Source organism: Halichoerus grypus, chromosome 6 (assembly GCF_964656455.1).
Source record: "Halichoerus grypus chromosome 6, mHalGry1.hap1.1, whole genome shotgun sequence".
NCBI classification, from domain to species: Eukaryota; Metazoa; Chordata; class Mammalia; order Carnivora; family Phocidae; genus Halichoerus; species Halichoerus grypus.
Genome location: NC_135717.1, coordinates 76,045,888 through 76,072,976, shown reverse-complemented (window position 1 = coordinate 76,072,976; position 27,089 = coordinate 76,045,888). Strand labels below are relative to the sequence as shown.

General features: G+C 38.7%; 1 protein-coding gene across 4 annotated transcripts in view; it reads left to right on the top strand.

Annotated features, from left to right (window-relative positions):
- Nucleotides 1-27,089, top strand: part of CECR2 (CECR2 histone acetyl-lysine reader) — a 171,089-nt gene that overhangs the window by 128,612 nt on the left and 15,388 nt on the right. For 3 of the 4 annotated variants that reach the window (XR_013449051.1, XM_078075420.1, XM_078075419.1), the window contains exons 4-15: nucleotides 860-999; nucleotides 2,960-3,064; nucleotides 5,083-5,132; nucleotides 6,282-6,451; nucleotides 19,066-19,219; nucleotides 22,800-22,929; nucleotides 23,455-23,492; nucleotides 23,579-23,670; nucleotides 23,876-24,002; nucleotides 24,942-25,330; nucleotides 25,882-26,010; nucleotides 26,208-27,054. Coding sequence is in view for 3 of the 4 variants with exons in the window: in XM_078075420.1 (XP_077931546.1) it covers nucleotides 860-999; nucleotides 2,960-3,064; nucleotides 5,083-5,132; nucleotides 6,282-6,451; nucleotides 19,066-19,219; nucleotides 22,800-22,929; nucleotides 23,455-23,492; nucleotides 23,579-23,670; nucleotides 23,876-24,002; nucleotides 24,942-25,330; nucleotides 25,882-26,010; nucleotides 26,208-27,054 (2,371 nt within the window). In the remaining variant the exon portion in view is untranslated. The remainder of the gene's footprint in view (nucleotides 1-859; nucleotides 1,000-2,959; nucleotides 3,065-5,082; nucleotides 5,133-6,281; nucleotides 6,452-19,065; nucleotides 19,220-22,799; nucleotides 22,930-23,454; nucleotides 23,493-23,578; nucleotides 23,671-23,875; nucleotides 24,003-24,941; nucleotides 25,331-25,881; nucleotides 26,011-26,207; nucleotides 27,055-27,089) is intronic. The other variant, XM_078075421.1, reaches the window with a different exon arrangement.

Sequence of the window (27,089 nt, the reverse complement as noted above, 5' to 3'; positions counted from 1 at the left end):
CCCCAAGGTCTAAAATTTGATTTAGCATAATAGAAATATTTATTGAGAACTACAAGGACTTAACCAATATGTGAGTGAGGTTCATCCCTACTATATACATACATACACATACATTTCAAAAAATGTGTTGGAGAAGGAGGTTATAGATATCTTCCCCGTTATTCTACTGTTGTCTGTTTCAGAAGTCTATCTCAGAGGGAGGGTGTGGGCTATTGCTTTTCACTCATAGGAAGGTCAGTATCTAATCCTGTTCAGTCAAAAATGATTAAATGTGTTGATGACTTCTCAGTTCAGCCCTCTCATGGACATGGTATAAAATCATTGTGCAATTTAAGCACAGCCTTTGCTGAGAACTCAAGTTCTTGAATAGCAGTGGGTAGGCCAAAATAGGTCAGACCCTGGGGTAAATTGGGAACTGTATTGCTGGATCTCAGCTAGAATAAGAGGTTACTATAGATTATGATGGGGCTACAATAGAGGCTCACGTGGGACATAGCTTTTACAACATTGGATTCTACTCTGTTGTAATTGTCTTTCCTTTTGTGGATGCACACCTAAGTCCAAACCAAATATGTAATATGTTCATCAAAATTCCTTTTTGATTTTTGTTTTGTTTTGTTGGTGAAATGTGGGGATGGGAAGTATTTGAAATATTTCCATATCCTGCTCTTCAAAGAAGGTACCATCTTCCCATTCTCTCTGTGTTTCATATACCCTGATTGAACGCTGCGTAAGATGCTTAGGCATTTTAAAATATGAGGTACATTTGAGTGTAAGTTTTGAATCCTCATTTTAGTTTTCTCCTGTTTTGTTTTGTTTCCTATTTCCCCAAACCTCTTTTCCCTTTTCTTCTACCAAGGGTTTGGATGCAGACAGTCTCCGTGTGGAACCATTGGGTGAAGACAATTCTGGGGCACTCTATTGGTATTTCTATGGAACACGAATGTATAAGGAGGACCCGGTGCAAGGAAAATCCAATGGAGAACTCTCGTTGAGCAGGTATAATCTTTGAGGTTAGGGTTGTGATACTGTACAAAAGTACATCAGAGGGGGTATTTACCCCAAAGATACAAATGTAGTGATCTGAAGGGGTACGTGCACCCCAATGTTCATAGCAGCAATGTCCACAATAGCCAAACTATGGAAAGAGCTAAGATGTCCATCAACAGATGAATGGATAAAGAAGATGTGGTATGTATATACAATGGAATATTATGCAGCCATCAAAAAACAAAATCTTGCCATTTATAATGACGTGGATCGAACTGGAGGGTATTATGCTAGGCGAAATAAGTCAATCAGAAAAAGACATGTATCATACGATCTCACTGATGAGGAATTCTTAATCTCAGGAAACAAACTAAGGGTTGCTGGAGTGGTGGGGGGTGGGAGGGATGGGGTGGCTGGGTGATAGACATTGGGGAGGGTACATGCTATGGTGAGCGCTGTGAATTGTGTAAGACTGTTGAATCACAGACCTGTACCTCTGAAACAAATAATACATTATATATTAAAAAAAGAAGAAGAAGAAGATAGTAGGAAGGGAAAAATGAAGGGGGGGATATCGGAGGGGAAGACGAACCATGAGAGACTATGGACTCTGAGAAACAAACTGAGGGTTCTAGAGGGGAGGGGGGTGGGTTAGCCTGGTGATGGGTATTAAAGAGGGCATGTATTGGGCACCTGGGTGGCTCAGTCGGTTAAGCGTCTGCCTTCGGCTCATGTCATGATCCCAGGGTCTTGGGATCGAGGCCCACATCAGGCTCCCTGCTCTGTGGGGAAGCCTGTTTCTTCCTCTCCCACTCCCCCTGCTTGTGTTCCCTTTCTGCTGTGTCTCTCTCTGTCAAATAAATAAATAAAATCTTTAAAAAAAAAAAAAAAAAAAAGAGGGCACATATTGAATGGAGCACTGGGTGTTATATGCAAACAATGAATCGTGGAACACAACATCAGAAACTAATGATGTAATGTATGGTGATAACATAACATAATAAAATTAAAAAAAAAAAATACAGAAAAATCTTATGCCAACAACAACAACAAAAATACATCAGAGGGCGCCTGGGTGGCTCAGTTGCTTAAGCATCTGCCTTTGGCTCAAGTCATGATCCCAGGGTCTTGGGATCAAGTCTCACATCAGGCTCCATGCTCTGCAGGGAGTTGCTTCTCCCTCTACCCCTCTTCCCACTCGTTCTCTTAGTCTCTCTCTCAATCTCTTTGTCTCTCAAATAAATAAAACCTTTAAAAAATTTAAAATATACATCACAATTTTGCAGCACAAATTTTTTTTTCTTACGAAGGAATTAGGTATAACAGCATGCCTGTCAAGAGTTGGCCAGGAGTTATTTCATACAAAAATAAAAAAGAATTCATAACACAGCCTCTGCTATCAGAGTGGTGAAAGATCTGTTGTTTGGAGATGAGGTGCTTGATTTGAGGTGCCTGGGAAGTCATTCTGCCCTTACCACGGACCGCTGTCTACAGCATGTCGCCAGCAATGCAGTCACTCCCGGCGGCACTTGTTCTTTTGTAATCAGTTCTTGAGGACTCCTTTTATCTACTAGAATTAATGATCTGCTGCATCAGTATAGGACCAGAAGGACCTTAAAGAAGGCCCAAAATGGGCACCTTCCTGAGGAGGAGACCTTGTTTCCATACTGTCCCAGGATGATGCTGCCGTCTTATTTTATTTAGGCTTCATTATTGCTGGGAGCACTGTTAACTATTAGGGAAGTGTTAGTTCATACTCAGATTTTAACACTGTAAAGTGTAAGTTTTCCTTGGTTGCACATGCTAATAAGGGAAGACAGGGAGTCATCCTGCTCTTTCCCTGTGACCACTGCATTTAATCCTTTTTCGTGAACTCATGACCAGAAAAACTGTAGTTACTAATTTAAAAAGCATATGTAACCCACCAATTCTGTTACAGAACATTTTGATTTAATACACTATTTCTTAGGGAGAGTGAAGGACAAAAAAATGTCTCCGCTGTTCCTGGGAAAACAGGAAAAAGAAGAGGAAGACCCCCAAAACGGAAGAAAGTACAGGAGGAGATTATAGTGAGGTAAGACATTCGTGTTGGTCTGTGCCAGTCATAAACCCGCATGCTTAGAAGGGACCTTAATTTAATTTCACTTGTACTTTCATCCCTGCTTGTGCCATGGGAAGGATATGGGACTTAGATTATAGAGATTTGGGTCTCAATCCTCATGAAATTACCAAATGTGCTAGGGAAGTCCTATCTGCATGACCTACCCTTTCTAAGCCTATTCTTTTATTAGACAATAAGCATACTAATAATAATAAGGATTAGGTTGAACAGGATAATGAATGTGATAGTGTAACAGACTGAAAACTCTTATGGCCCACACAAAGTGCTCAATATGTTTATACCACACATTTTCTTCATAGGAGTGTAGAGCAAGTTAATTCTGATTAACCCTAATAATCAGCATTTTAATAGGATTATATATCACATATAATTTTAGGAGTTAATTCTTTCCCTATAAGCAGATTTTAGTAGCAGATATGCTTTATTGTATTTAGAATTTAGAATACAATTTCCTACAATAAAGAACAGGTAAGATCTTAAACAGTTTTATACTCTATATTTAACTTTAGCAAGGAAAAAGATTCTATTATATTTGGGAAATTTTATTTTATACATAATGCATGATCTTTTAGGAAATTCTACCATGTGAATCTTAATACAAGAATTTTGAAAATCTGGCATATACTGTGTAAATACACTTTCTGGAAGTTAGGTCATATTCTTAATATTTCTAGTAACAGAGAACAAACCACTTCTTCCCTCTAAATTGTAGAACTACTAAATCTAAATGCTTGAGGTAGGCCAGATTTCTTCTTGTTGCTTATTAACTACTAAGAAGTATTGGTTTCTAGGAATCAGATTATAAATAAATCAGTCAGGATTTTATTTTTTTTTTAACCTAAGAATCAGTGTTTCACTTAACTTTCCAGAAATTTGACTACAGAGTATAGCTTTCCTACTATCCATTTTGTGAGAAATGTCCTGTAATCATGTTCTGTACACATGATATCTGTTGCAGGATTTTGTTAGCAATCTACATTTTCCTTATAGATTCAGAAAGCTGTTTTAGGTTTACCTGTCTCCATTTCCCTGTTAAGTACTAACAATTAAGGTGCCTCAGCATTGGGAATATAGAATCATTTTAAGCATATGTGGACTTGTACTACCCTCTACTGGTGATTTTATCCTGTAGAGCTCTGTATCCAGTACAGTATTTATATATTTTTTAATTAAATAAAACTTAAAATTCAGTTCCTCAGTCATACCAACCTTATTTCAAGTCCTTAGTAGCCACAAGTGGCTCGTGGCTGCCATGTTGTATGGCGACACTACAGGACATTTTCATTCTCACAGAACGTTCTACGGAACAGTACTGCTATAGATAATTGAGAACAGACAGAAGTCCACAGAGAATGACCTACATGATTCAGAGATACAGACAGCAATGATACTTAACACTGTTGTACTGAACACTTTCGTAATTTATAATTTAATCTTCAGCATCCCTGTGAGGTAGGCATTATTTATAGCCCATTTTATAGGAAATTTAATTAACTTTCTGAGGTCACATGGTAAGAGGCAAGCCTTGATAGGGGCAGTCTGACATTAGAGCCTGTGTTCTTAACCACTGCCTTACAGGAGGTTAAATTAAATATGCCTTAGCTTCAGTATAGCCCTGATCAGGGAGGAGGACATCCCTATATAGAATCCCTATAGTTTGGGGGGGGGGGCGGTATTTAACTGTTAACACTTAACTCCTCTGTTTGATTTCTAAGAAGCTGTTTTAAAACCTAATATTTTCCTGTTATATAGGATGTTACCATTACATTGGGTTCCTATATTATCATTTTTCCCCTTCTGTACCAGCACACCTACATTCTGGTCTTCCTTTACTCAGTAGAGTAACTTTGTCCCCTTGAAACAAACACACTCCTTGTATTACATTAATTTGGTCTAACTTTTGGGGGAAGCACAGAACAATTTTGGACATGTCTTTGTTTTAATTGGTGCCTCCTTCTCCTGTTTTTCAGTGAAAAGCAGGAAGAAAACTCCTTGGCATCTGAACCACAGACAAGAAATGGTAATGACTTTTGTTGGAGCTTAGAAAAGATTAAGTAAACATGATTGATTTATATTATGATGGCAACTCACTTTTCAGAGTCCTGCAGAGCAGTTAAGATGAATGCAATATAGGGCACCTGGGTGGCTCAGTTGTTAAGCGTCTCCCTTTGGCTCAGGTCATGATCTCAGGGTCCTGGGATTGAGTCCCACGTCGGGCTCCCTGCTTCGCAGGAAGCCTGCTTCTCCCTCTGCCTGCCAATACCCCTGCTTGTGCTCTCACTCTCTCTTTTTCTGACAAATAAATAAATAAAATCTTAAAAAAAAAAATGAATGCAATATAGTCTCGTTAGCCTCGGTGCCCTTCTTCAGTTCTCTCTTTGTCACACTTCATCTGTACCCATTTCTCCATCTCATTGATAACTGGAGATCCTCCCTTGTGCCCTCTAACCATGGCACAGTAGGATGGGCACCAAACAGTTGGATGAATGAGCAGCTTCTCAAAGAGCTACCTTTTTAATGTCAAATGCTGTGTAAGGGAGTGTATTGGTTTCCTAACCTAGATTTCAGTTCTTTAATCCAAATTGCATAAAACTGGCAGAGGGGGTAGTATCACTTTACAGTATATCAACATAAATGAGACAAGGAATACTCTGCAGAAGCTCAAATCAAAACCATTTGAATAAAAATAAGTGTATTTAAGCATTTCTAGGATATTAAAGTCTGTAATTACAAAGGTCACAATAGTTAGATTTGTATTGCTCTTAGGCATTCTTAATTTTTAGGTGTAAATGGTATTAGTAATAGGAAAATCAAAATTATACATAATCAACTTTAAAATCCTTTTTTTTTTTTTTTTTAAAGAAAAAGATTTATTTATCTGACAGAGACACAGCAAGAGAGGGAACCCAGGCGGGAGGAGTGGGAGGTGGAGAATCAGGCCTCCCACAGAGCGGGAAACCCCATGGCGAGGCTCGATCCCAGGACCCTGGGATCATGACCCCTGAGCCAAAGGCAGACACCCAATGACTGAGCCACCCAGGCACCCCTAAAATCCTTTTTTTTTTTTGATTCCATGGTTTTCATCATGACCTAGGGTAGAAATTGAGGATAAATACAAAAAAAGGTCCTAGTGGGATCTATCTAATTAACTCATCCTTTTCGTTATTAGAGTCCCAAGGGCCAGGTCAAGGCACTTGGTGGCTCCTGTGCCAAACAGAAGAAGAATGGAGACAGGTCACTGAGAGTTTTCGGGAGAGGACCTCCCTTCGAGAACGGCAGCTCTATAAGCTCCTCAGTGAGGACTTCCTGCCCGAGATCTGCAACATGATTGCCCAGAAGGTATGCAAATGGATGATTCCTCCCCTCTGCATTATTTAAGGATGATTTATAGAGTTTTTGGGTGTATTTCCATGGTCTCCTGGAAGTGGTACAAGCCTTCACTCTCAACTGGAGTGTTAAAATGGGACCTTATGCCACCCACTCTCCTTCACTGTGGATATTCTCCTTACCCCACGAAGTCCTCCGTGCCCCCCACTCCCTAGTACTTAGAATGGCTTTTCACAGTCTGGAACCAGCTTTCCTTCTCCCATAGCATTCCCCAGGAAATGTTCCCAGAGCCCCCAAGTATGTCTCCTATCAGCCTGTGCATACTTTTCTATATATGCTGCTTTTTGGGGGCGGGTAAAAGAATCCTCTCTCCCACTAAGCAGCAAGCTCTGAAGAGTATTTGTCTCTGTACTTGCAATGCTAGCTCTGCCCAGCTCCACATGTAAGCTGTGTGTGCTGCTTTCTCCAGCTTCAGCACCTGATAGTTTCATAAACCACATGTTCTATATTTTCACCCAGTATACAGCCTCGTGTGTGCCTTCTTCGAGCATCTTGCCCCCTCTACTTCTCTACCCATTTGAATACTACTCTCCATAAGCTGTCCCTTGTTTCTCCCAGTTATAAGATTTTCTTCCCTAACATGTTTTCTCATTACTTAATTCCATTTTGATTTGTTTAAGCCTTTTTGGATTAGGCACCATGTCTTACCGTTTGAAACCCCACAGCACCTAATGTAATGCCTTTTCTATGGTGGATGCTCAATAATAATTCACTTTGCTTATTTCATTTCAATAATTCTAATATTTCTGATGCACATGTTAGTAGAAACAGACAAATTTGACCACCTGCCAATGAAATCTGCGTAGAGAAAGTAGAGAAAGTATAAATTAATTGCTGCAGTACCCCCAGGGAAAAACAAAATAAGAGATATATTAATTTGTTGTGAATCCAATGATATTTATAACTTTTAAATAGGTTGATGCTTTGAAAGGATAATTGTAGAAAGTCACCATGGTCTAATAGTAGGATCTTATAAATAGTGCTTCAAGAATTATATTTTCATGGATGAGCAAAAAAACCCTGCATTTCCCCATTAACATACTTAATTCCATATACTAAAATTACACTTAAGTTTTTGTGATCTGCAACCCACCATGCCAGTTTCTCCAGGAATCGAAGCACATAACCTGATTTTCTTAAAGTATTATGTTGAGGTGGTTTTTATAACTTTACATGCATAACATGGTATATGACTTTATCAATACAACTAATATGGCACATTAAATCATCTATAAGGTATATGCCGAATCTGCTTAAACCTTCTTTTATAATTTCTTCCCTTCTTTTTTTTTAAAGATTTATTTATTTTAGAGAGAGAGATTGTGCGCAAGTGGGGAGGGTGGCAGAGGGACTGGGAGAGAGAATCCCAAGCAGGCTTTCCCACTGAGTTCGGAGCCCGATGTAGGGCTCCATCCCAGGACCCTGAGGTCATGACCTGAGCTGAAATCAGGAGTTGGATACTTAACTGAGCCACCCAGGTGCCTCTGCTTTTTTACTGCGGTATTCAACCTAAGATTTTTTGGAATAGGTAAACTAAGGGGGAAAAAAGTCTTATAAGCAAAAAACTGATGGTTTTGATGCAAAAAATTCAAGGGTTGATTCTTTTCAAGAGAATAAAAAATTAAAAATAAGGTAACCCTTAAGTATAATTCTGAAGGAACATGAAATTATAAGCTGAACAATAATAATAATAATAATAATAATAATAGATTTGGTATTTTGTTTTTTAAAAGATGTTATTTAAGAGAGTAAGAGAGAGAGCGTGTGCCCAGGAGCAGGGGCAGAGGGAGAAGGAGAAGCAGACTCCCCTACTGAGCCGGGAGCCCAACATGGGGCTCGATTCCAGGACCCTGGGATCATGACCTGAGCCGAAGGCACATGCTTAACCGACTGAGCCACCCAGACGCCCCAGATTTGGTATTTTTAAAGGTGTATATTGCTCTAAATTTGCAAACCTCAATGAAATGGGGTGTTGATTACAAAAGTAAGATAATCTAAATTGTGCAGTAGAAATCTTAGCAGACCAGTAAGTAGGGGGGAAGAATTGTCACAAAAGGATGCCATCAAGAGCTCCAGAATCATTTGGATTTATTCATAGGTAAATTTTCTAAACCTTCAAGAAAAGATAACTTCCAAACATTTCCAAAATGAAGAAAGAAATGGGTAGCTCCCCTTGCTCATTCAGATATACGTATCTTAGATTCCTCTTCCTCATATAATTAAACATACCCTCTTCATTCAGTAATATAAATGTAATATAATGTAATATATATATATAATATGTAATGTAATATAATGTAATATAAATGTCAAGTCCTTAATGCTAACAAGTAAAAGCCAAAAGAATAATAATTCATAACCCAGCATAGTTAAACCTAAGCTCCTGATACTGATAACATTGTCTTGGAAGTTTTATCCAGTGTAAATATGCAACCAAAAAGAGTAAGGGGCAAAATATTAGAATATTCAGAAGGCAGATGCTCAACCAACTGAGCCACCCAGATGCCCCTCTAAATTTCAATTTTTTATTAGTAAAATGAAAGCTCTAACTTCACAGAAGTTTTTATGGGAATTAAACAAAGGAAACCATGTCAGTGTACCTGGCATAGTACTTAGTTACCAATAGGCACTTGGTCCTTCCCATTGTTTATGGCTGTAGATAATTGGTTAGAAACCTCGGTAGAAAACTAAATCCACATTTCTCACCAAAATAAATGCAAGTCCAAAGAGAGTTAAAACAGATAAAATAGGGGCTACTGGGTGGCTCAGTCGTTGGCTCAGGTCATGATCCCAGGGTCCTGGGATCGAGCCCCACATTGGGCTCCCTGCTCAGCAGGAAGCCTGCTTCTCCTTCTCCCACTCCCCCTGCTTGTGTTCTCTCTCTCACTGTGTCTCTCTCTGTCAGATAAATAAAATCTTTAAAAAAAAAAAACAAACAAAACAGATAAGATAAATCTTGAGAGGTAATGATAGTCCCCTAAACATTGAAATAATAAAAGAATCAGAAAACCTGCTTTGACCATATAAAAGTTAAGCTTTTATGGTAAGGTTTGAACGAGGATATAAGCTAGTAAAAGTATTTGTTGTTAATGTTACAAGCTGTAATATTTAGACAACTTAATTAGATATTTAACAAACGAATTGACTTCAGAGGACAGATAATTCATACAAGAGTATATAGTAAAGTTGTAGGGGAACAAATTCATCTTCTGTATCAAGAATACCACCTTCCACATTAGTAATTTTTGTCTGATTTGGCAAACTTTGGGGTCAAGGGTCAAGTTGGTATTGGCCTCTGTTGCTGCTAGTATGGTAAACTGCCACAATATCTTGGGGAGTTCCATGGTAAATTTTTACATTTATTTAAAATTGAAGAGCTCTTCCTCTTGGGGTCTTGAAGCTCATAAAGGAGTTGTTCACAGGCGTATTTGAGGAAACTGCTGTGGTAGCTTTTGTGAAAAAGAGGGTCATGACACTGTTGTGTGTGTTGTCAAAGTTGACAGTTGGATTCCTTGCATTTGTACTGAGGCCTAGTCAGTCTCCTAACACGAATGCTTTCTAAAGCTTCTCTTTAAATCTACCAAAATTGCTTTGCAGTATTTTTATGTTGTATAAACCACACCATTTTGTCGTCTGATTTTTTTTTTCAGTCCTTTGTGCCTTTACCTCATTGATTTTTCAAGTCTGAAGACTTTGGATTAAGTGGTGCCAAAACCAAACCTGGGTGAAGCAGATACTGGTATTGAAGCCACAAAATTACTGAACTGCAAAGCCTTTGCTGACCACCTCAATATAGGTTACAGTGGTGAAGCTATGGGGCTTATTCCACAAATATTCCAAATCTTACGCTGACCTTAAATAATTGCTTAGTCTTAGATAATTTGCAAGACTCCTTTCTTGAAATGTCCTATAGTGATTGTCTTCAAGCTCTTAAATTTTCTCAAGGCTTCATCTTCTCAGGCAAGCACTCTTGATTTCTAGCCACTGAGTCTTTTTCCCCACTTCTGTCTTGCTATTTGATTCTCAGCCTGGGCAGCTCCTCTCACTTCTCACTACTGCCACTAAACTGCCTTGTAAAGGGGAGTTCTACCTCCAGCTGCTCATAATGCCCTCATTCAGAGCCATTCCCTTCAGCGGAAGGTGGTAAAACATGGCTTTCCCTTAATAATTTGAAACAAAACATTTTTTTTTAATGTTTAAGCAGTTAAGGGAGTTTTCTGCCAGTGTTAAAGATTGACAGAGGAGACCCTTAGTGTCTATCAGTTTTTTTTGTTTTATTTTTTTAAGAGAATAAACTGGCTTGTTACTTTCTGGAGTGGAATAGTCATTTTTACTGACTGTCCAAATGATGCCTTTGGCTCTCATCTTAGGTAAAGCCATCACCTGTGTGCCTTAAAGGCCACTCTTCTTCTGGCAGCAGCAGCAGTAGCTGAGAACACCCTAATCTGTCTTTTCCTTTCTTTTCCTCACTTCTAACTATAGGGAAAGCATCCACAGCGCACAAAGGCAGAGTTGCAACCTAGGTGGATGTCTGACCACCTGTCCGTCAAATCCATCAAGCGAGAGGTGAGTGTGTGTGAGAGTAGAGAGGAATTTTCAGTGTTCAGAAGGATTGCTCCATTTTATTTCAGGTACTCCTTTTATTCCTACTTTTTAATTTAACTTTGCCTCAATTTTTAGATCCCAGACCTTTATGGAGCATTCCTATACGTAAGATGCATTTTTAGAAAGGGAAGCAATTTAAAAAGTATGAAATGAGGCTGTGCTCTTTTGGATCTTACAGTTAATCTCCTGGGATGATAAATAATGTCCATATTAAATCTAACAGAAATGAGAAGGATAAATACTATAATAGATATATATGTAGTAGAAGTTCATGAGTGCAAAGATGGAAGATATTAGTGGTGGGCAAAGAAAGGGGAGCTGGTACAAGCAGAGCTATATTTCTCCCAAACCTTGCAGGATAGCTAAGATTTTGGTGGTGGAAGAGTAATATACAAGAGTAATATAAACAAAGCACAGAGGCAGGTGGATATATCATGTGGTCAAAGAACAGTTTATATTTGGATTTGTGTCTGGCATATAAGATATGTTGTAATATATAGTGGAAGAAAATGCTGAAACAATCAGATTTTGGAGCCCCCTGACTATCAAGCTTATCTTCAATAGGCAGGCAGTAGTGGTAAGTGAATTTATGTCATTAGATCTTTGTTTTAAGAAGGTACCTCTCTGGTTACACCATGATAAATGATTTTTAAGGAAAAACTGGAAAGTAAGAAATCATTTAGTGATAATATACTTGCAGCACGGAAGAGCAGTGGGGTCCCTGCTGTTGGAAATGTGGGTCTAAAATGGAGGAGATGATGGGGGTGGGGTGTGGCAGGAGAGGTCATTAGAGAATGGTTGGTGTCAGGGTCAGGTTGCAAGAGGATGAGTAGTGAATAAAAGTTCTCAGGGATTATCCTGTTGTGGTTTTGAGAAATATGACAATGAAAGAAAACAAATCATGAAAAAGTAAAGAGGAAAAAGGATTGAGAGCTTGTGGCAGTTTCCTTTTTTAAAATTGGAGATGTCGCATGGACTTGAAAGATGTCCATGAATGAGAAAGGGAATGCATGTAGCTGAGTCTGATAAGATGACGTGCCTAAGAGGCAGGGTCTTGCAGGGAATAGAGTTGCTCCCATTTCTCAAGTTAAAGACACAAACTTTTGAGGGGGCAGGAAAATATTAAGAGTTCATGTTGCATGTTCCTCTGTCCTCTGAAGGTGGAGATAGGGCATCAGGTCGGAGTGGAGATCTAATGAAGACAAGATATTTGGGTCAGCAACTAATGTATTAAGAAAAGGGTTTTCCAGCACCCAGGAGCCAACTATGTGTGGGTATTTTCATTTTGTAACCTAGAGTAGTTAAGTGACTTTAGCATCACACTTGGAGGAAGGGACAGAATTGATACTTATATTTACTGAGATTTAAAAATTAGCAAGATGGTAATGGAATGAGGCCCAAGGATTGCAGGTGTTGCCATATTGGATGCTAGAAGTCAGGTAGGAGAGGGAACTGAAGGATGGAGCCAGGAAGAAGGGAGAGACGGTGTTAGTGGAAGTGTGAACTCCAGATCCCTCTTCCCATTCTGTGAAGTTTGTAGGAGGCACCTCGTGCTCAGGGCCCTCCGTCTAAGCCCTCCATTTCCTCACTCTTCCTTCGCTAGAGGTTTTTCTTTGTTGCTGCTAATCTCACTCTCCAGTCCAGTCTCTGTGTTGGCCTGTGTACTTTTCAACCTTTTAACTACTTTTAGCCTTATGTTTCATTGAATATTACATAGTTTAGTGGTCTTAGAAAGTATGGCACCTTCTTAGTGCCTCAGGGTGATGTTTTCATGACTCTTAAACTGAAGTGACAACATGGTCGTTTATTACAGAGATCTTGTCGTTAACTAAGTATATTCTACCTTGAGCCTAAAGAAAACAAAAAGTTTATAAATTTTTATTTACTTAAATACATTTGCATTTACCCTTTATTTCTCTTTTTTAGCTCATAGATGTGTTCTTGCCAGTAGATAAGTTGCCCAACACTTAATTACCTTTGGATTGACAATTCTGTAATGACTGACTTCAGTCTCCCCAGTCTCTTGTTTCCTATAGCAGTCATTGGATTTGGAATGGCCTTTGGTAATTGGTATCCAGCCATAGTTCTCAAATGGTTTTCTAGTTCCTTTTGTTTTGTTGTGTCCTCTCCACTTTTCTTCAATACCTTGACAGTTAAAACCTCCTTGAAAGTTCTCTTTCTTATTTTCTGTTCATTGCCCTTGACTGAGTCCTAAATGCCCTAGTGTACATTGCAGATTGCATGGTAATCTGAATACAGACCAAAAGGTTCTTCGTGGCTGTAAGCAAAGCTTAGCTGCAGACACTAAAATTTCTTCTTTCAGTTATTCTTAGCAGTGTTTCTCTTTTTTTCTGCTGTCTTTAGTTTTAGGTATAACTAACCATGGTATTGCAGAGATCCTGAATATCTGCTCCAATACCCAGTTATCCTAGAGAAAACTTAGATGTGGCATGAGTTTTGTGCATTTGTTTAAGCAGCAGAAAATCTTCAGGCGATAAAAGCCTTATAGGCAGGGTGTATGACCTATATTGGTCACCCAGGAGGCCAATCTTTTTGCCTCGAAAAGTCTTTTAATTGTGACTCCTGGGGAAAATATGAGCAAAGGGAGGTAGTCTTTCTGAACTTTGGGATTAGGGCTGCATTGGTTATTTTTGTCAGGAGACTCTGGACATTGCTGTTGCTAGGGAGCTCTTCGTGGTAGTATAGTCTCGAGTGTGCTACTAAAGTTGGCAAGGGTGCCAGGGTGTCTGGTAACCTGTCCTGGGTGAGGAGGGAGCACGGAAGGGGAGTCCTGGGCACCGCTTCAACCAGATTCTATTTATAATACTTTAGAGGGTTTCAAAGTAGTGTTTCTAATTAGCTTCTCATTAAAATCCCTCCTTGATTCTAGCACGTCTCTTTCTTAATCTATAAAAGATTTAGATACCACCTGGTTTACAACTGACCCCTTTTAAAGAAAAAAAAAAAACATTGCAGTGCCAAATGGTGTAAGAATTTTTTTTATCTTTTCAGGTTTTTTTGTTTTGTTTTTGTTCATTTGGTTGTACTTGTTCTTTAAACTATTAAAGTTTAAAACACTACCAAAAGTGTCTTCAGGCAGTGAATCCTGTCTTTTAGTGGTATGTTCATTAACACTGCTGGAAATCAGAACAGTAACTTTTAAAACACTCTTGATGCACTTGGACGTTTTTTTCAGATGTGTATGATGCAATTTTTATAAAATAATAATTGTTGAGAATTCACATCAGATAAGAACTGCTGAAATTATAACACGTGATGAAAGAGAACCACGTACCAATTTACATTCCCACCAACAGTGCATGAAGCTTTCCTTTTGTCTACGTCCTTGCCAACACTTGTTACTTCTTGTCTTTTTAATGATAGCCAATCTAACAGGTGTGAAGCAATATCATCTCACTGTGGTTTTGATTTGCATTTCCCTGATGGTGAGAAATGGGGAGCACCATTTTATGTACCTGTTGACCATCTGTGTGTCTTCTTTGGAAAAATGTCTATTCTGGTCCTCTGCTTATTTTTTAAATCAGATTGGTTTTTTGCTATTGATAAGTTTTTTAAGATGCCATAAATTTAAGTTGTTATTGTATCTTATGTGCTTAGCATAAATATTAATGTATTGGGGATAAAAAGCAACTAAATAGATAGATATTGTATGACTCCATTTATGTGAAATATCCAGAGCAAGTAAGTCCACACAGAGAGCAGATGCATGGTTGCCAGGAGCTAGAGGAGTGGGGAGTAAGGACTGGCTCGTTAATGGATTCGTTGTTTTCTTCTGGGGTGCTAAAAATGTTTTGCAACCTAGTGTAGGTGGTGCTTACACAACAGTGTGAATGTACTAAATGCCACTGAGTTATACGCTTCAAAATTGTTAATTTTATGTGAATTTCACTTGGAGTTTTAACAAAAAACTGTATGAGAGTAAGTTTTACGTATTTTTAAATGATGTAGGGCCTCTGATTTAACAGCAATTTTTTCCATCTATAATTATCCTAAACTTTAAGATTCCTGCTTCATTGTTACCAAAATAAACTATTCATAATCAGTTTTTAGTACCTCATCTTAAAAATTGAAAAGTTCTAACCTTTGGGTACTTTAACATATTTTAGACTTTTAACAGGGAACATATAGCAGAGGGAGTAAAAAGTTAATAAAAACTAGATCATTTTAGAATATGTCCTCTAATAGTTCATTTCTCCAGTTTACTTGGGAAGGAGTTGTTCTAAGTCCAAAAGAATTTATGTGCTCTTATAGAAAACTTGAGGGAATATATTAGAATACTGTGGAAGACCTAGTAATCTCACAATTCACAAATCATCACTCCTACATTTTTACCTATTTGCTTCAGGCCCTTTCTCTATGCATTTATTACAAAACTGGCATCTTATTGAATATTATTTTGTCGTCTGTGTTTTTCATTTAACATTGTGAGCATTTTCATATTTCGTTAAAAATTCCTCAGAACTACAACTTCTGTTGGGGCACCTTGGTGGCTCGGTTGGTTTCTGCTCAGGTTGTGACCTCATGTTCTTGAAATCAAGCCCTGTGTCAGGCTCAGGGCTCAGCCGGGAGTCTGCTTGAGATTCTGTCTCCTCCTCCATCTGCCCCTCCTCCTGTGCACCCTCACACTCTCTCCCCCTTTCTCCCTATTTCTAAAATAAATAAATAAATCTTAAAATAACTTCTCTTGTTTTTATAGTGATGACTACATAATTTTACCTATTATTAAACATTTAGTATATTTATAAGTTTTCACCATTTTATTTTTTTTTATTTTTATTTTTTTTAAAGATTTTATTTATTTATTTGAGAGAGAATGAGAGAGAGAGCACATGAGGGGGGGAGGGTCAGAGGGAGAAGCAGACTCCCCGCTGAGCAGGGAGCCCGATGCGGGACTCGATCCAGGGACTCCAAGATCATGACCTGAGCCGAAGGCAGACGCCTAACGACCGAGCCACTCAGGCGCTCCTATAAGTTTTCACCATTTTAAATAATGTTGACTCAAACCTTCTTAGAGAAATATCTTTGCCTGCCTATCTCATTTTTACAATAAAGTCATAAAAGTGTAATTACTCTGTTTAGGGTTCTTAATATATATATATATTAAGACAAATAATGTATTTATAAAAATATACGTATAATATGTATTATACAAATTGTCCTCCAGAAGACCTGTGCTGCAACAGATAGCATTCATTTTACCACATCTTTACAAATGTATCACTTCTTATCTTTCACATTTTGTAAGTGAAAAGGCTATTTTACATTTCTTTTTGATCATGGACAGTGGTTTTTATCTCCCGTGAATTTTGTATTCATGTTCAGTCTGTTTTGTGGGGGGGCTATTGTTAACTGATTTGTGTTGGGGGTTTTTTGAGAGAGGGAGCTTGTGCAAATGGGTGGGCGGGCTCCACAGGGAGCCCAGTGCAGGAGTACAACCCTGAGATCATGACCTAAGCCAAAATTGAGTTGGACACTTAATTGACTGAACTACCTATTGTTAATTGATTCGTAAGACATATAAATTGTCATATTTGTTGCAAAAATAATTATATAGATATTCTTGAGATTTATTTAATTATCTTTTTTTTTTTTCCTTTCCCCCCTTCCATTGACTTCAAACATGAAACACCTCCCATGTTTATTTACAGATGACTCTTTGGTGACTTAATACTTCCATTCACATTAGCTTGAATTTCTTTAGTCCTTATTAAAATGCTGACTCTATTTAATATCCCCTTGTACTGGTTGAAAGAAGAATATTTCTCACCTGCTGTCCTTTGAAGGAAGGGGCAGAATATACATTATTATTATTATTATTTATATGTAAATAACTTATGGCCTGTACACCTGTTTTTTCTCTCTTTTTTCATTGCGTCTGACATACATGTAGAAAGTACTACAATTTTATTGGGATGAAATAATTCCTTTGACCAGGCTTAGCTTTCCTCTGTCTCTTCCCCTTACCCCTGCTTGGAGTCACTATATAACTGAAAGGGGCAAAGGCAGTTTGTTTCGGTTTGTTAAATAGTTCCTGATAACTTTTGAGCTGGGTAAAGGTATTACCAAAAAGTTGGAATAATGAAGGACTTGTGGGGTGGGTGTACTTGTGTAATGGAGAGAAGATGCTTAAATAGCATTTAGGAGGCACTAGCTAGAGATACATTCTTCAGAAGAATTTTCCTTAATGTCAGTAGCCTCCCCATTTCAGAAACAATATCTAGCATATCTAAACTGCCTGCTCTGGTTATAGGATAAAGATTTTAGGGAACTTTCTTTAGTTTTTCAGTATTAGGTGTGTGATGATGGTTTTGTGGTTTTTTTGGTTTATCTGGGTGTTTAGGGATTTTTTTTGGTTTTTGTTGGGTTTTTTTTGTTTTTTCATTTTCATCTCCGTTCTTACTCATTTCAGATTTTTACCTTGTAGTAACAAACTCTTTTAAACTCAAGCTCGTAGGATTTGAAAGGTCAAGTGACTTTAGGAAGGTCTACTATCTAGGCAAGACCACTTCCAAATTCAGACTCAAATGAGAAATTGAACTTCGTTCCAAAGACCGGTTTCCGTGTTCAGTGAAGACTTATAAATGACTTGGAAATGTCATTCTGTGTTAGTCTCTTCTCTCCTCTTTAAGACCACTTTTGTAATTTCCATGGTATAAAACCTTTGAAAATTTATCTAGCAGGTCTTCTTCCTACCAGAAAGATCTGTGAAGAAAAGCTTCACATTCCTGATTAAGGTTTATCTAAAATGGGATAATTAATGTTATCTTTTCTATTAGGGTATTGTGAATTCTCCCTTTGTTTTTGTTTTTGTTTTTAAAGATTTTATTTATTTGACAGAGAGAGACACAGCAAGAAAGGGAACACAAGCAGGGGGAATGGGAGAGGGAGAAGCAGGCTTCCCGCGGAGCAGGGAGCCCGATGCGGGGCTCGATCCCAGGACCCCAGGATCATGACCTGAGCCAAAGGCAGACACTTAATGACTGAGCCACCCAGGCGCCCCGAATTCTCCCTTTGTTAATACCGGATTCATTTTTCTGTCTCTGCAACTTATGCATGTTCTCTATTTCAGGCAACAGTTACTACTTCTTCAATAACAATTTTTTTAAAAGTTCTAGCTTTCATATCAGCACAGAAATCAAGGGAAGAAATGAAAATAAATCATTTCAGCCCTAGCTTCACTATTCTGGTTTACAGAATGGCTCAGATCTATTTATATTGGAAAATATGCAGAGTAAAACTTTTAATAGATTATTTTGGTAATGGTCCTATTTTTCTTTATCTTTTGTTAGATTTCTTAGGCAATCAGTTTCCCAGTGACCAACTGAAATCTTTATGTTAATGTCATTTGTGTGAAAAACAAGGGAAAATGCTCTCCAGTCTGAGTAATTTTATGAGTTTTTGTGCAGTTGCCTTTTTCTTTTCTGTATCTTAAGGCAAAATGGTGGCCCCTCCCACCAAACTCCCAATTTTATTCATTGTTTTTTTTTTGTAAAGTATAAATGTTAAGGGTTTCAAAGTCTTGCACATTGAAATTGTGACCCTATGTTCTTTCATTCTTTTTAAAGTTTATTTAGATGAGAGTACTTTTTAAGATGTCACTTTTATTAAATATTACATCTATAAGAGTGGTGTCTCTGAACTGCCTCAGTTTCTCTTCTCTGGTCCAACATACAGGATTATCTCCCAAAGACTACGAATTATGTAAACATTGGGACCAAAACTTTACCTTATTTCAAGTAGCCATTGTGTTTTAGTGTTAGTTATATATCTCCATATGTTTATTTTATAGATGATAAAATTAACTTGTGGTTATGATATAAATTCCCTATCTAATATTATTTATTGAATAGGTTGAATTCAGTAAAAATTGAATCTTAGTGCAAAAAACTGATCTTACATTATTGTATATTGACTCTGTACACTTAATTGGCTCTTTATAGGAGACCCCTGTGCTTACCCGAATAGAAAAACAGAAGCGCAAAGAGGAGGAGGAAGAACGTCAAATTCTTCTAGCAGTGCAGAAGAAGGAGCAGGAGCAGATGTTAAAGGAAGAGAGGAAACGAGAGCTGGAGGAAAAGGTCAAGGCAGTGGAAGGTATGTGGGCTTTCTGCGCAGTACATGTGGTATGGGAATAGCCCTCCTCTGGCCAAAGCCAAGTCAAACTAGGTTCTATCCTAGATCTAAGCTACTTCCGACAATTTCTATTTAAATGTCTTGTTAATTGCACTTTTTCTTGTTTATTCTTCTGGATCCAATCTCATTGCATGGGCATTCCTTCTACACACTTGTATTTGTTATTCTTGGTGTTCCTTTCAGTCTTACCACTTATTGCCCTCATCTGCGTACATCCCTCATGTAAAATAGAAAAAAATATTAAAGTATTGATGACAAGTTTCATAGAAATAATTTTAAGCACAATTGAAATGTGTAAAGAAAAATCTTAAAGATTTTTTTTTCAAGTATGGCACTATACAAATCTAGAGTACTACCATTGATTTTTTTCTTTTTATTGTTATGTTAATCACCATACATTACATCATTAGTTTTTGATGTTACCATTGATTTTATTAGGACAAATCATTTTTCTCAAACTTGGGTCTAGGTTTTGGTCTTAGATTTCTTTTTCATTTGCAGTTAATACAAAGATAATAACTGTCCCTAGATGTGTGAGATAGCAGTTGTATTTATAAGCTAAACCGGATAAATCATATGGTAACAAATCATCAGCTTAGTTGAATACAGACTAGTATTTCTTCCTTTCAGGTAAATTTAGTGAATTTTTAAATTTTTGAATAAAACTGCACAACCTGGATTTGACTTTCTAATGCAGTGTTTCAGTGCAAAATTTAAATAAATTTTGGCTGTAAAATTTAAAGGATTCTGGCCTTATTGTGTGCGTTTTTCCCTCCCATTCCTAAGTAGTAGGGCCTTCTGTTTGTTCATAGGTTAACCCCATTCCTACTGTGATCACTTCTTCATTATAAAATCCTTACTTAGTGCATTTAATCTACAAATTTAGCCTGTGTGACAATATGTAGTATATCCTACTTGTAAAATGTTTCATAGGTTTCATTTCCAATGCTAGATTTAAATTCTCAAGACAGTAACTGTGGCTTTAATTTTGTATAGTTTTTAAGGGGACTCTGTAATTTTCAGTGTCGTTTTTTATTTGCTACACTGTTCTCATTTGACTTTTATACAGACAGGTTCAAAACTTATTTTTATGGTTTAAACGTTTCTGTACCTGTAAGATTAATAATACTTATGTTATAGATTGTTCTTTAAGTCAACAAATATATTTTGATCACCCATTTTGTGCCAGGCTTTGTTCTAGGAATATAGATATTAAACAAAAGAAGTTAATCCTTTCATGGGGCTTACATTCCAGTGGTGGGAAAACAGAACAAACAGATACTGTAGAATCATATTTGGAGGTAAAAGATCTAAAGAAAAATAAAACAGGTTTAGAGATAAAGAGTGACATGATGTCGGTGGCATTTAAATAAGCTTGTCAAGAAAGCCCTCTCTGAATATGTGACATTTCGTAATGAAGTGGATGAAGGTGCCATATGAACATGTGACGGGGGAAGACAGAGGAAACAGCAGGTGCACAGGCCCTGAGGAAGGAATATGCAGGAGGAAGGCCAGTATGGACCAAAGAGCAAAGCAAGGAAAGATGGGCAGGAAATGAGTTCATAGAGGTAACCAGGGGTCAAATCACGTAGGGCTGTGCAGACCTTGTTAGAGGGATTAAATAAAAGACAGGTAGTCCCTAGCACACAGCGAGCTCACAAATGATAGTTATCATGGGGAAAATGTGGAGAGAATTTTTACAGGCTATAAAATAGTTACAACAATAAATTTTTCCTGAATTCTTGGAAGCTAAGTAAAATAGAGGCAATAATGGATTTTTTTTTTTCTTTGAGAGAGAGCATGCAAGTACAAGTGGGGGGTGGGAGGAGCAGAGGGAGAGGATGATAGAAATTTGAGCATACTCTGCGTTGAGAATGTATTAAGTACAAAAGGCACAAGCCACAAAGGGAGCGAGATTGATAATGTTTTACTACATGAATTGTTTAAAACTTACATAAACACCATAAACAAAATGGAAAGACGAGTCAAAGTAGAAGCTAATTTTAACACATAACCATCAAAGACTTATTATCCAGATTCTTTAAAGCACTTCTCTAAATCCATTAGAAATGCAGCAACCCAAAGGAAAAGGGCCAAGTATTTATAAGCAGGAAATTCACACAAGAGAAAGCTAAATGGTCAGTAAACATGAAAATACGTTCAATATCACTCCAGTCAGGAAAATGCAAATGAAAGCATCAAAATTCCTTATCAATACTTATCAGTTTGGCAAAAATGCTAGTTTTATCATACCAAGTGAGTGTGAGATAACTCCTATCACTATGGAAAGAATAGCTGTACCCCTTTGGAAAGCACTCTGGCAATTCCACTGCTAGGCGTACATCCCAGAGAACACACACATGTGCCCGAGAAGGCGTGTCAAAAGAATTGTCATTATATTATTTACAAGATGCAAAAAATTGCAACCAACTAGAAAGAACTACTGTATTAAGGTTACTAAAGCAAAAATGTTAAAATCTGACAGTTTGTTAGGTTTATGGATATTCATTAATTGTTATACTTTAATCTTGAAATCATTTTTTAAAAAACAGTATAGCAAAGTGCCTTTGACTAATTAAAGCAGATATAAATTTAAGTTTATAAGTGAATAGTGTAAGAATAAAAACACAAGTCAAACAGAACTAGACAGAGAAAACACTTAGCAGGGTCATGTCAGACTCCTAGCCAGGGTACAGATGTGGAGCCTGTCCCTTGGGGAAGAAAATAGAAGATGTGTCCTGGCTTCTCCCTTCCGTGTTTATGTCTTCTGTCTGACAGTGTTCTTTATCTCCCTGCCTCTTTTCTTTCCTCCTTACCTTCCGGCTCCCTCTGGCAGTGGGTGTCCCATCAAGCCAGTAGTGGAATGCCAAGTGTGTTTCTCATGGCTAGGGCTAGGAGCCAGAAAAAGATCATCCCTGTCTTCCAGCTCCTTGCCAATTCCAGCTGGCATCTTTCCCTTGTTCCCAGCCAAATTTATGACTACCCCTGGCTTGGTAAGGGCCAGCTGCCAGTGGTAGGGGTGGATTGAAGAGCAAAGACAATTGGTGTGCAAGGATGCCTTTGTAAATACAAAACCCTGAGAGCTTAGATATGCATATAAAATCCTGTATATGTTTGGATTGAAAGTCTGGTCCTTAAAAGGGGGATGTTGTTTTTCTGAGAGAAAGATTGGAAAGGCCTCAGGTATTCAGAGAAGGATAATCTTCATTCAATCTATTTTTTCCTTTTTTTTCTAGTTCTGTTTTTCTTCATCCTTGCTCTGTCCTCCCTCTCCTTCCCAGTGCCCTCCCTACCATGCTCATCCCTCCCCAGCCCTTGAGCTCAATATGCATAAAGGAAATGGGTTCCACAAGTTTATATTTTTCATAAAGCTGTAGAATCATCCTAATTACTAAGAGGATGGCAAAAGAAGCAAAAATAATTTTATGATATAGGTGATCTTTGTTTCTTTTCTTTCTCAAAATGATTAACAAACATCTAATCTAATCATCTAAAGAGTGCTTAACCTCACTTGTACCGTAATGCACTGTGTTCATTGTAGATCGAGCAAAGAGGAGAAAGCTCAGGGAAGAAAGGGCATGGCTGCTGGCCCAAGGAAAGGAGCTCCCCCCAGAACTTTCCCATCTGGACCCTAGTTCCCCCATGAGAGAAGAAAAAAAGACTAAAGACCTGTGAGTACTTAATGATACCAACAGTAGCCGCCAGTAACATTTGCGAAGCACACTGGCATTGTGCTAAGCACTTTTCTCATTTAATTCTTAAAACAACCCTGTGTGGTAGGTAATAGTCAGTGTTTATGAGCTTCTCATTCTTCTATATGCCTTTTTGTATTATTATTCTTTAGGTTACAAAAATATTCATTAGGGTAAAATAAAACCCAGGAAATAATGTGCTCTTAAATAACCAGCGTTACTGAATCATAAATTAAGTTGTAGATCATCTAAGTCAACCCTATCATTTTACAGATGATGAAAATGATACTCCCTTTTTTTTTTTTTTTTTTTTTGCTTAGGCTTGCTAACCTTCATCTTCATAATTATTTTCTAGAGATTATCAGTTTTACAGACTTACCTTAAAAACAGTTCATTGGGACTGTCCCAAACCTTGGTGTAATCAGCTATGTGTCTGTGATTGAATTAAGAGAGCTAAGGAGAGAAGGTGGTCAAAGTTACTATTTCTTATTTTGTGATTCACAGCTTTGAGTTGGATGATGATTTCACTGCCATGTATAAAGGTCAGTTCCCATTCTCAACTATTATTATTTCTGATACAAGTACTCCAGTCAAGTGCATTAATTAAGCTCTTTTCTTTGGCTTTCAGTTCTAGATGTGGTAAAGGCTCACAAGGATTCCTGGCCCTTTTTAGAACCTGTGGATGAATCGTATGCCCCAAACTATTACCAGATTATTAAGGTAGAGGCTACCTTTGCAGTTATACTTACTATGGTGTTTGTTTCTTTCTTGATTTTTGTTGCTGGTTTTTGTTTTAAGTTCACCTGTTGTTCCTTGAGAATCAGTTGCTGGGTATATGCCAGGCCGTGGCATGATTCCTTTGCCTCATAAGGACTACGAGATGTTTTTCCTCCAGCATGTTGTAATTTAATGTGTCCTATTTTAGGTCCCCATGGATATCTCAAGCATGGAGAAGAAACTGAATGGAGGTTTATACTGTACCAAGGAGGAATTTGTAAATGACATGAAGACTATGTTTAGGAATTGTCGAAAATATAATGGGGAAAGTAGTGGTAAGTGCGGAAGGAGTTTGCTATGGATACACTTACCATATACCATTTCAACCAAGAACAAAATACCTTCTTTTTTAGAAATACACAAAAATAGAGAAGTGATTCAGACCTTTCGTTGGGGCTATAAACAAAGCGTACATTTAAAGCCATGGGATTGGCCATTCTGACCACTTAACACAATATGTGCCAGAACCACTCCTATCCTTTGTGACAAAAGAATGTATCTGTTGGCTAACTGGGCTCAGGTTATTTTTCATTGTCTTAGAGACCAATCTGGGTTTAGTTTGTACTGCACAGAGACCGCTAACCACTGACAAGACTGACCCTAGATTCTTAAATCATCTTGAGAAGTCCGTAGAGTAGATCTCTAATAACAAAGCATGTATGGCTCCAAGTATAGAAACTTGGAGTCATTTATACAGTAGCTCAAATGGTTTAGCTTAAAAACTAAGCAGCTTTGGGGTGCCTGGGCATCCGAGTCTTGATTTCGGCTCAGGTCATGATCTAAGGGGTCATGAGATCAAGCCCCGCGTCCAGCCCTGCATTCAGCAGAGTGTGCTTAAGATTCTCTCCCTCTCGTGCCCCCAATTTCGCTCTCCCTCTCAAATAAATAAGTCTTTAAAAAAAAAAAAAAAAAAGAACTAAGTAGCTTCAATGACTGTATTTAATAATTCTGCCATTTAGCCTTAAAGAATTAAATCTGTCTTGCTTTAAGTTAATAGTCCTAGAGTCCTGTTCCAGCCATATAGCCTAGAGCCTCTTAGGACAAAAACAGTATCTTCATATTGTGTCCATAGCTACACAACATAATATCACTTGGGTTGAATTAAGCTCACGAGTTTACCCAAGTAGCATCTTTTATTGTTCATTGGTAAGAGAATTGTCTTTTATGTACTGTAAAAGCTGTATCTGGAAGTCAGTCCTTGTATCTTCCCATAGAGTATACCAAGATGTCTGATAATTTAGAGAGGTGTTTCCATCGAGCAATGATGAAGCATTTTCCTGGTGAAGATGGAGACACAGATGAAGAATTTTGGATCAGAGAGGATGAAAAGCGAGAGAAGAGACGGAGCCGGGCTGGGCGAAGCGGTGGAAGCCATGTTTGGACCCGCTCCAGGGACTCTGAAGGGCCCAGCAAGAAACAGCAACTGGTGGAGAATGGAGGGAAGTCATTGCCGCCTGCCCGCCGAGCTTCCTCTTCTGGGGATAATCAAAGCAGCAGTTCCACACAACTCCCTCGGGAGGTGGGCACCTCAAATGGCCGAGGCTTTTCTCGTCCCCTGTATTATGGTGGGATGCCCAACCAGGCACCCCTTTTAAACCAGATGGTAAGGAATAGCTCAAAGTTCAACAGTAGTTTCTTCTAGTTGGTGAATTCAAAGAGAAGTGAAGCCTGTTTAATTCGCTCCTCTTCCAAAGTAATTTTTCTATATATGGATGATTTCTTCTCCCCTCATCTGTCCTTTCTTTATTCATTCTTCCTCTTATTTTAAATCTTCTTTCTTTTAATCAATCTGATGCACTTTCAATGTGGGCAAAAATTGGGATTTTAAAAACTTTTTGTGTACAAATCACAGAAATACACATAGTACATAAAATATACAGCATATCTGTGGCATTAAAATTTCATGTTGAGGGGCAGTTGGGGAAAAATTGTCTTAAAGGGCTCTTGGGGGAGGACGCAGTAATGAAAAAGAGATTAAGAAACAGCAGTTTTCCTGTCCTGCAGTGAGAGATTGCTTTGGGCCCGAGAACTAGCCCCGATCTGGGTGAGCTCATATGCTAGCCTTCTCCAGGAGCGTCCTTGTTTTCTACCTAATGTCTTCTGTGCTTTCTCTTTTTTTCCCCTCTCCTCTTGCCTTTACTCAACGCCCTCCAGAGGCCAACAGTACCAGGAACATTTGTCCCTCTTCGAGGATCAGATCCTGCCAATTTATATGTCTCCTCTAGGGTCCCAGAACCACACCCTGGAGAACCTGTACAGCAGCATCAGCCTTTTGCCATGCAGGTAAGCAGCCTACTCAGGATATGCAAATGCAAAAGGTTCCACAGATAAACGTCAGAAATACAGTCTCTTACCAGGTTAGATTCAATTCATAATCTTCCATTCTGTAGAGTCTCTTACTATAGATTAAGCCCTTTACACGTTATGCCTTATTCTGTGGGTCTACTGAACTCTGCTTTCTTCTGTTTTCTTGTTGCCAGCCTCCAGTTGGAATTAACAACCACCGAGGACCCAGGCTAGGCACTCCAGAAGAGAAGCAAGTGTGTGGGGGGCTGACACACCTTAGTAACATGGGATCACATCCTGGATCCTTGCAGCTTAGGCATATGGGTGGCCCTAGTCAGGATGGAAATATTTATCCCCCAACTCAATTCCAGTCAGGATTTATTCCTCCCAGGCATGGTGGGGCTCCAGCCCGACCCCCAGACTTTCCTGAAAGCTCAGAAATTCCTCCCAGCCACATGTACCGATCATACAAGTACATGAATCGAGTACACACTGCTGTCTGGAATGGGAACCATGGTGCTACAAACCCAGGACCCTTGGGCACAGATGAGAAGCCCCCCATGGGGCCAGGACCCTCTCACCAGCCTCGCACTCTTGGTCATATGATGGATTCCCGAGTGATGAGACCTCCTCTCCCCCCAAACCAGTGGACTGAACAATCAAGCTTTCTACCTCATGGAGTTGCTTCTTCAGGGTATATGCGAGCACCCTGTAAATCTGGTGGACATCGGTTACAGCCACCTCCGGCCCCAACGCCAAGTTCTCTTTTTGGAGCACCCTCCCAGGCTCTGCGGGGGGTGCAAGGAGGGGACTCCATGATGGACAGCCCAGAGATGATTGCTATGCAGCAGCTTTCTTCCCGAGTTTGCCCACCAGGTGTGCCTTACCACCCCCGACAGCCTACACCCCACCATTTACCTGGCCCTTTTCCACAGGTAGCTCACTCGGCATCAGTAAGTGTGTCAGCCCCCAAGCCTACCTTGGGGAACCCTGGGAGGACACAGGATAACAGTGAAACACAAGAGCCTGAGAACGACCGAGGTAATTGACACCATCATTTTTGTCTGACGTCTGAC